General features: G+C 54.9%; 1 protein-coding gene across 1 annotated transcript; it reads right to left on the bottom strand.

The window, feature by feature from the left end:
- Nucleotides 1–31: 31 nt before the first annotated feature.
- On the bottom strand, nt 32–8,444 carry OSGIN1 (oxidative stress induced growth inhibitor 1). The gene is made up of 6 exons (XM_080937493.1): nt 8,297–8,444; nt 4,391–4,494; nt 3,452–3,588; nt 2,939–3,130; nt 2,769–2,860; nt 32–1,328 (listed from the first exon to the last, which is right to left on the bottom strand). The coding sequence occupies exons 2-6, from the start codon at nt 4,455–4,457 to the stop codon at nt 380–382; spliced, it is 1,437 nt and encodes a 478-aa protein (XP_080793619.1). The 5' UTR covers nt 4,458–4,494; nt 8,297–8,444; the 3' UTR covers nt 32–379.
- Nucleotides 8,445–9,609: the final 1,165 nt, after the last annotated feature.

The following is a 9,609-nucleotide window of genomic DNA, read 5'->3' as shown; positions in this document are numbered from 1 at the left end:
ACACAGAATCCTCGGACGCAGTGGAGGCACAGCTGGTTTTATTACAGACCTGATGGTGAAAGGTTGGGCCTGGGGTCCTCCTAGTTGGACACTCAGCTGGCCCTGTGACTCCAGCATACACTGACAGCTTCGAGGGGTCCCAGGCCCCTCTGGTCTATGGCTACTGCTCCCACCTTGGGCCTTGGCTTGCCGGAGAGTAGGGCAGCCTGTGTTCTCTATGCCACTGGGGCAAATAGTCCATCCTCAGGACTCAAGTCTTCCTCTCCTGCCGGGGAGACTGGTCCCCGCATGGACAATCTTTAGGTGGGCTCATGTCCCACTGGGCTGTGGTGAGCCCTCTTCTTCTTCAGGGCCTGGGTGTCAGGACATCAGGCTAATGTTAAGGTGGCTTCCTGGTCTCCTTCTTCAGCAGGGAACTGGCAGCAGCCAGGGCTCCACCCTGGACGAACCTCACAAAGTTGTCCCCAGCCAATGGCCCCAGGGCATACAGGCCCTCCTGGTGAGTGCTCTCATGGGTGAATGGGTCCACATCAATGGGGTTCCTCTTGGGGCTCATTGGCTGATCTGGGTCTATGACCAAGTCAGCACCTGCCCTGGGGAGGTAGGAGAGGTCGGGGTGGGAGCCAATGAGGACAAGCACCATGGAGACTGCAAAGAGGTGCTGGCCCCCCTGTGGGTCCTGGAACACTGCCTGATGGTCCTCCTTGAAGAGCAGTGGCTGGTGCTCAGGGAGGCTGCGGTAGCCCTCATAGGGTCTGGGGGACAAGATGGACTGGTCACGCATCATCTGCTGCACTTTGTGGTACTCAGGGTACAGCATCTTGGGCAGCTGGTTGAACACCAGGCCAGGGTCATGCACAGACCGGCGGAAGGCGTGGATCACCTGGATGTTGTAGTGCCGGGCAAAGAGGACGGCGTCAGCTGCAGATAGCCCAGCTCCCACAATCAGCACCGGGTCTGAGGTTGGGTTCACAGTGCCTGCCCGAAGGGCTGCCTCCAGGGCCGACAGCTCGTGGTGGACAAAGGGCAGGGTCTCTCCTGGGATGCCCAGCATGGCTGGGCTGTCAAAGGTGCCTGTGGCTAGGACCACGTTACGGGCCCACAGTGAGAAGGGCTGGTGGCTGTGGTCCTTGGCAGTCAAGTAGCCGGTCACTTGAAAGAGGGGGCTGGGTGCCTGGGCCTCTGGACTGCCATGCTCAGACTTGGCCCACTCCACAGCAGTGACCACAGCACCACACACAAAGTTGTGACTCAGACCCTTCTTGATCACATAGTCCTTGTAGTAGTGGGCAATGTCACCGGCTGTGGCTCGGCTGTTACGCAGACCTCTGAAAAGGAAGCAGATGTGGGGGCTGGGTGTCAGAGACAGGCATGGAGGTAGGCAATGGCCAGTAGCAACAGCGTGCCCTGCTGAGGCGAGGCTTTGGTGTCTCCAGTGTAAAGTAGAACGAACAAGGGTACTTCCCAAAGCCTGAAACTCCCCGTGCCTCAGTTTCCCTACTTGTGAGGCAGGGTAGTGTGTCAGGGACATCCCATGAGGGTCTTGGAGATCATACAAGGTTGGGTACAAGCCAAGTGCCTAGACTGGAACTTGAGCATGGTGTGACATGTCTGGGCTGGTGAGCCAGCCGCATCATAACCCCAACAGGTAATATCTGAAAGCTAATCACTGCCAGCACTCAGGAGACTGAGGCAGGGGGATCACCAGTTTAAGAGCAGGGCTGTACAGGAGAGAAAGGAAGATGAGCAGAGGGCAGTGGGTGCTGGATAGCAGCCTAAGAACCTGCTACAGCAGGGTGCTCCTCAGAGGTACTCAAGGCTCCACTACCCTTCTCCTTACTGGTCACAACCCCTCTCCTTCCCCCTGCCTTCCCTCCCGCCAGCTGAGAGCCAAACCCAGGGCCTTGCTCTTGCTTGGCAAGTGTTCTTTCTATCACTGAGCCAAATCCCCAACCCTATGAATCACATTCTGATTGAAGTGTGGACTTTAAAATACCCCACAGAAGCCCTTAGCAGGTCCTGGGCCACAGGAAAGGCGCAGGGGTGTTGCAGGGGTCTGGGGGGGGTATAGTCACTGCCAGTTTTTAGTTCTTATTGTCCAGGGGTGTTGCAGGGGTCTGGGGGGTGTGGTCACTGCCAGTTTTTATTTATTGTCTCTCCTCCCTTTCCAGGGACATTGGCTACAGAGCCCATGACACTGGTGGGGGGGGTGGCTTCTCAATCTCAGACCTCCTGTACTTTATTGTGTAACTCCATGTGGCTGCAGTCACCCTGTGCAGAGACATATGGCTAAGGGTGACTTGAAGGCCAGGATGCATGAAGGCCACCAGGAGCTATGACTTTGTTTCTGTGTTTTTCATGCTCCTGTTCTTGTTTCTGTACCTTTTGTGAAAACTGTAACAAAGACCTGTCCTCAGAGGCTACCTACAGGGCTGTTTTAACATAATGGCGCACTAAGGGGGGGGGGGACAAGTGTCTGGCAGTGGATCTTGGGATGGGTATTTGCTGAGCCAGGGACATGGTCCCTTTAGGAATATTACAAAGCCCTGTAAAGGGCAGATGACTGTGGTTCCACCATAAGATATTTCTCACAGGTGTTATGCAAAAAGGCAAGTCAAGTGCATGTTCCTGTTACTGCACAATCCTGACACCCCCTCCTCCTCTGCAGGGACAGAGTCCGTCAGAGCCAGAACCTAGAGAGGCCAGTTTTAGCTGTCTGTTGATAGGGGAATCTCCTCTGCCTGCCCAGCCTCCCAGGGCCCCCTTACCTGCATTTCTTCCGCATCCAGTCCTTGACCTGCAGGTCTGGGAGGCTCATCCACTGGCCTTGGCTCAAAGTCACCATGGAGCCTTCGATGGACTGCAGAGAAAGGAGTTGTCAGGCCCAGCCAGGACAGCAGCACTTCCGCCCTCCCCAGGGTGCTCCAAGACGACTCACATGCCAGGCGCCCCCGGGGAGGTTCCGCCCCAGGACAAGGTGGGGGACAGCGCGGTCCTTCTGCTGCCTCCAGGAGAGCACGGAGTCCACGCTGCCTCCAAAGTCTGTGTCAGGACGCAGGAGGGCATCAAAGAGCAGGGCCACAGGACTCTGGCTTCGGCCTTCGAGGCCTTCGGAAAGGTACTCTAGGTCCTGAAGAGGGGCACAGGTCAGTGGGACCCCCAGGGGATAGCAGAGTCCCACCCTGAGTCTAAGAGAAACTGGTCACACAGAGATCTCTATGCTGAGTATCTTTGGGGACTGTCACTGTAGTCCTTTGGTTATTGAGAACCATGGGTCTAATGTGTGGTCAGACTGCTGCCATGGCATTGGTGGGACTTGGAAGATGATCCCAGTGGCTCTTTTCCTGCTTCAGTTGGTTTTGTGGACTCCTCTGTTTTGAGCTTGGTCTTCCAAGGACCTCTGGCTTTCCTCGAGGAGAATGCCCTTCCTATACTCATGTGTCAGACCTACCTGGTCCAGGATGGAGACTCCTGGAGCCTCGGTCAGCTTCCTCTGCAGCAGGGGGTGCGGATGGACAGATCCTGGTTTCACGTAGGGGATGTGGCCAGAGAGCAGGTAGGACAGGCAGATACCTGAGGGACCATTGCCTGCAGAGACAGGGAGGACAGGGCTCCTCAGCATGAAACGTTCACCAAGCCCTTACTCTGTGACAGATGCCATGTGTAGTAATGACCAAGAAGCAGACAGATGAACAATGGCTAAAGGTTTCCTGTGTGAAGGGTTTCTAAGTGTGCCAGCCACCTCAGTAAAGTCAGTCAAGGAATGGGGACTAGGGCATAGTGTCCACACGAGCAAGTGTCCCGTGTCCACACAGCTGACAAAAGGTCAAGCAAGGATTCACACTCAGGGAGACAGAGCCTATACCTAAGCAAGCCTGAAACTTGGGAGGCCGAGGCGGGAGGATCAAGGTGGGTGTGGGCGTAGCTCAGGGGCAGAGTGCTGGCCTAAGCCAGGAGGGCTGTGACAAGGACTTGGAGTGACAGTCCATCAGTAGGATGGACTGCTTCGAGTCCCAAGGTGTCTGAGTTGACCGAAGCTGCTCCTAGCTGAGATCAGAGCATTCTCTGCCCATGCGTCCAGCTCTCCCAGCTTAGCGCTGTATATCTGTTTTCTACCTTCAGAATGTCCGATTGCATAGGCGGACCCTCTTTCTCCATTTTACAGAGCTGAGGACAAGAACCACGGGCCCTAGCTTTGTGTTCCCCGGATGGGCATCTGGCACAGTTGTGGACACTGGGTACAGGTGCAAACAAAGGCTCATAGTGCTAGCCCCACGACAAGCTTCATTTAAAGGCAACCATCTAGAGGCCCGCCTTGGCCTTGCTAGCCTCAGACCCAGGGGTCCCCTGAGCACCAGTGTATCCCCACCCTTGCCGGTGGGACACTTACCAATGATAACTACTGGGAGGGGGTCGGAGCTGCCGGTCCTGAGGAAGTCATTCCTCCAGGAGCTCATAGCTGAGGCTAGTGTTCAGCCTGGGGCTGGAGCTGACCTGGGGAACAAAGAGTAAGCATCTGTAGAGGGGCTGGGGGACGTCAGTCACACCAATTCTCACAGTGAGTCTCCTCTCTCCCCCCTACCCACACACATTCTCTGTACCCTGCTTGCCTACCTCATCACAGGGGGCACCCACGCTCCTGTCCAGCTGCCTGGGAACCATGAGCCACCGACTCTGAGCCTCATGCCATCCCCCACTTCATCTGGGGGAGAGGAGTCCCTGCCCAGCATGGGAGGGAGGGTGGGACAAGACTTCTTTGGTAGCTACAGGGCCACTGCCCCACTTCCTCACTGGTGACACTGGATGGTTCTCAGACCTGAGCCTCAGTAAGCTCTGCAAGTGGAAGAATGTTCTGGAACACCTGCTGGAGTGGATTTCCTGCCCAGGAGGCCCTGCCTGACCTCCTGCTCAGGGCAGAGCTGGACCTTGGACTTGGGGAGACTCTGACAGCTGGATTTGGTAGAGTGCCAGCAAACCTGGGTTTTGGAGTTCCTGTGCCCCCTAATGGCCACAATGTCTAATTGCTCAAAGCACCTGCATTCCCAGGCCAGCAGCAGGGACCAGGGCAGCTCTGGAGGGTTGGTGTCAGCCTCCTCCAGCGACCTGTCCCTCCCATGCTGACCCTCGGAGGAAGATGCTTTCCGGACTTTAACCTAAGGCTATCTGATGCATAAGACTCTGGGCTATCTGCGAGTCCCCGAGAGCCTCAGGCTCACCTAGTGCCAAGCACACATTTGCAGAACTCTTACAGAGGAGGCAGAATCCTGGGAATTGTATGTGAACGCTCTAGTTTGGAAAAATGGGCAGCCAGTGACACACCTTTATGCAAATACTTCACGGGCCAACAAAACATAGCTGAGGCCGTGTGTGACTTGCACACAGGGACACAAAAACCCGGCATCTCCCACCAGGCAAGTCCAACCAGTCAGACCGGACAACTGACCTAGCAGCTTGCACCTGGTGCTGGGTATCCAGTGCTCCTCTGCTGGAGACTGAGGGGTGAGCCTCACAGGGGGAGGAACAGTCTCCCCGTGGGATATACCCCTGCACGTCTTTGTGGGCTCACAGCTGGGCTGGCCAAGAACCATTTTTCTAGCCTCAGCTGTGTTCAGACATTAGGACAGCTTTGTAGACTTGTCAAGATGGCTCCCACATTCCCACCACCCACTAGGTCCTCCTCCTCCTCCTTTCCTCCTCCTCCCTGGGAGAGTGCAGGTGGCTTCCTGCTGTTATTGGAGACCACGTGGCATTCCCATACAAAGCTTAAGAGTTAGCTGGGGTAACACTGATGGCAATAATTCCAGAGCCTGCACCAGGATTTTCCAGACTTCTGTTGAGCTGGTGCCCTACGAGTTCCAAACCCTCTACCTTTGGAAGTTTATGCTTGTAATTTTGATCTGGGTAATTAAACGTGCTCTTTTGATCACTCCTGTGTTACAGATAGGGAAACTGAGGCTGGAGAGTCTGCAGGAAGCCCTCCAGTCAGCTGCACTGGACAAGCTGGGTCACCCTGCTCCAGAGGATCCTCCTGGCTCTCTGCAGGCATAGGGACCGGAAGCCTCTGCAGTCTGCTGTCCCCTTCTGCCCTACAGCAGACTCTGGCCCCAGTGTCCTGGAGGAGGGTCAGTCTCTCACTATCCAGAGGGTGCAGCTGTGCTCAGAGCCTTGGAGATGCAGGAGGGTAGCAGTCCCCCTTTCCAGTGCATGCAGGGTATAGCAAAGGCCTGGGGTCCCCCCACCCCATCTGCATTACCTAGCAACAGCAGCAACACAGGTGAGGGCAACATCTCAGCATCATGCTTTCTTGTGCTTTATCTTTTAATCCTCATGATGGCCCATGTCTCAGATGAAGAGACTGAGGCTGTGTGTGTGTGTGTGTGTGTGCGTGTGTGTAAAGCCATGCCTGCTAAATTTCAGAGCAGGCCCATCACAGAACAGCAATTTGATCCCTACAGGCATAACCCTACTAGACAGCCCTGAAAAGAGCATGCCAACCATGCCCAGGGACCTGAGGCACCAACTTCTCTTAATATCCCAGCATACAGCTCCTCAGGGTGCCAGCAGGAGGCCCTGTTCACACAGGCCAGACCCAAGGGGATGCCTAAGTTGCTTCACAGGAAGTAGGATGGGCTAGCACACTGGAGCACTTTGCTCTCTAAGACTGGGTCCCTCTCCCAGTTGGCAGAAGCTTCACCCAGAGCTGCTACTGGATGCCACACACATGAGGTCACCACCAAGCCTGACCCCCCCGCCAAGAGGTCACACAGCAGTTCACCCTCACAACCACCCACAAGCACCTGCTACCGATTTATAAGGCAGGACAGCTTCTTCCAACCTTCAGTCCCACCCATGGGCCTCAGCAGAGCTGGAACAAGCTGGTTTGTTTGAGACAGGGTCTCATGTAGCCCAGGCTGGCTTGAAACTACAATAAGCCTTGGTTGGCTTTGAACTCTTGACCCTCTTGCCTGCACCTCCCATTGCACAGATTACAGGAGAAAGCCACCACCCCCAGTGTAGAATAACCAGTTTTTTAAAAGTACTGGCATAGTTCTGAGTCTCCGGTTGGGCAATGTTGACAGAAAAAAAAAAAAAGAACTTTATCAGGTTGTTGGTTTGAGGGGCCAGGGAGATGGTTCAGCGGGTTCGGTGCTTGCCTAACTGTGAGGAACAGACATCTGGAGGGACAGACACAGGACAGCCCCTGGAGATCACCAGCCAGAGAGACAAATGACAGGCTCCAGGTTCGGTCCAGGAGAGGGAAACCTGTGAGGTGGCCCAGCAGGTAACTTGTTACACCAGGGCAGTGACTTGATTTGATCCCCAGAACCCATGTAAAGATGGAAGGGGAAAACTGACTCCTGATGCCTCTGTGGGGTGGGGGGGTCCTGATTTCACACCTGTTCTTATGGCCTCTCTCTAGTAATAACAATGATAATAGAATAAAAATGAGGTGTGGACAGTGATGACACTGGACATTGGCCTCTGACCCCACAGGTCTGAGCCCATAGAAAGAGTTTCTCAGAAGTGGCAACAACTGTCCTGGTGAAACCCTGTAGACACCTCCAAGGTTATGAAATCGCCTCACTGCGGAGGGCTGGGAGCCATATACCATTTGCCTCTAAGATGCCCCCTTACCCCGCAAGAGCTGGGGGTTTCTTATCCCCATTGCACAGAGAAAAAAACTGAGGTAGAGGGGAGGGAGGCATCTTGCCTAGGTCCCAGACAGCTTAGTTAGGTCCCCTTCCTCTCCCTTCCCAAATAAAGCAACAGGTAACAGTGACAGCTGCTAGTGACACAAAACCCCGGGGCATGAGGAAGTGTGCAGTCAGCCAAGTGTTGCCTGGCCTTAGTCACAGTGAACCTTCATTCCAAGTGCCTGCTCCACCTGGGCCCAAGGATGCCTGATGCCCCGACCTCCATGGACCTTCCATAAACCAAGTGCCCCGGAACCCTTGGCTGGCCTGTCTGTGCCTGACACACGTGACCCTGGAAAGCACCTCAGCAGGCTGTAGACACAGTGGCTATTGATGCCTGGAAGGAACAAGGCTACCTACACTCCCTCCTGTGAGACAGCCATTTCACGGGCTAGGATGACGCTGCTGGGCCAGGGGCTGTTGGGCAGAGGGGTGCAGACACCTGAACTTGGACATGGCTGGAGGAACAGGAAGGGCTCCCAGAGCCTACTCAGAAACAGACTACAGACAGCCCAGCTTCCCACCCCACCCCCGCGCCCCGTTTGGCCACCCTTGCCCCGTGGTTATTGTTTGCCACCCACAGCCTTGCCCAGACTGCTCACCTGATGGACGGACTGACTGACGGATAGACAGACGGTAGCTGGAAGGGGCTGGTGAGCCTGGGGTGGCTGGACACTCAGAGGAACTTGGTCACGGTGAGAGACTTTGTCACAGTGCCCTGCTGCAAGAACAGGATGCCCATTAGCCCTGGGGATCCCAAAGGCTGTGCGAGGCCCAAGGCTAGCAGGGGTATTTCACAGCAGGGCAGGGAGGAGGCGGAGGCAGAGGCGGGGCCAGGAAAATCACTTTCATAAGCGTGAGTCAGCAGGGGCCCCTGGGTGAATGAACTTGCCCCTGGCTAGTCTTAAAGGGCCCCTGCTGGCCGGTGCCCCCCTTTCTGGGTTTAGTCTGAAGGAGGAACTAGTGACTCTTGCTCTTTCTCTTCCTTACCTGTGGGACCTGTGTACCACTTCTGAGAAATAACTAGCCAGCTGGCCGCTCCTCTACTCAGTTCTCACTCAGTTCTCTTGTGGGCTGAGGGGAGACAGGGGTGTGCAGAAAAACCCCTCAGTCACCAGCCTGACCCTGACAATCTCCCACTCAGCAACTTCCTGGTCTGAGGCTCCGAACAAACCTCAGTTTCCCCATCTGAAAAGTGGGGTTGATAGGGTCTGTGTGTGTCTGTCCTCCCTGGTCCTTATGGACTTCTCTTCCTGTAGAGGGTCACGCCTCTCTGCTGGCAGGTTCTCCCACTCCCTGAGCGGAAGCTGGGTCCCGAGAAGGCCCTGGGTCTGGAATGGCACTTTCCGTGTGGCTGCTGAGCACTGGCTCAAGAGAAGGAAGTTGGGCAGTGGTTTAGGTCACTGCATAGATCTTGGTGGCCATTGTTCCTGTCCTTTTCAGCTGTCATTCTCACAGTTCTCTCTGCCACTGGGGTCAGAACTGGGTGTGAGTGTCAGGCTCTTGCTCTAAGTACCAACTTTAAGAAGGACTCGCTAGTCTGGCTCTGGAGAGATGGCTCAGTGGTTAAGAGCACTGACTGCTCTGCCAGAGGTCCTGAGTTCAAATCCCAGCAACCACATGGTGGCTCACAACCATCTGGAGTGAGATCTGATGCCCTTTTCTGATGTACATGAAGACAAAACACTTGTGTGTGTGTGTGTGTGTGTGTATAAAATTAATTAATCAAGAAAGTGACACTTTGATGCAATTTTCTAAAAAAAAAAAAAAAAAATTTCTGAACTACAAACCAATACAATTGCCAGCAAAGGAAACCTTCGGTGCTATAAAGAAAGATGGGGTCTTTGGGGTCCACCCTGTAGAACATCCTTCAGCCACAAGAGTCTTGGCTGCAGGCACAGCATTTTGATTTAAA

This window comes from Micromys minutus (genome assembly GCF_963924665.1).
Source record: "Micromys minutus genome assembly, chromosome: 24".
In the NCBI taxonomy this organism is placed as follows: Eukaryota; Metazoa; Chordata; class Mammalia; order Rodentia; family Muridae; genus Micromys; species Micromys minutus.
This window is presented reverse-complemented; position numbering and strand designations above follow the sequence as displayed.

Excerpts from the sequence above, each read along its gene's own strand:
- OSGIN1 (XM_080937493.1), bottom strand. The coding sequence starts at position 4,457 with ATGAGCTCCTGGAGGAATGACTTCCTCAGGACCGGCAGCTCCGACCCC. Across the intron at positions 3,131-3,451 it reads GAGTCTCCATCCTGGACCAG|GACCTAGAGTACCTTTCCGA; the intron begins GTAGGTCTGACA and ends GCCCCTCTTCAG. Across the intron at positions 1,329-2,768 it reads TGGATGCGGAAGAAATGCAG|AGGTCTGCGTAACAGCCGAG; the intron begins GTAAGGGGGCCC and ends CTTCCTTTTCAG.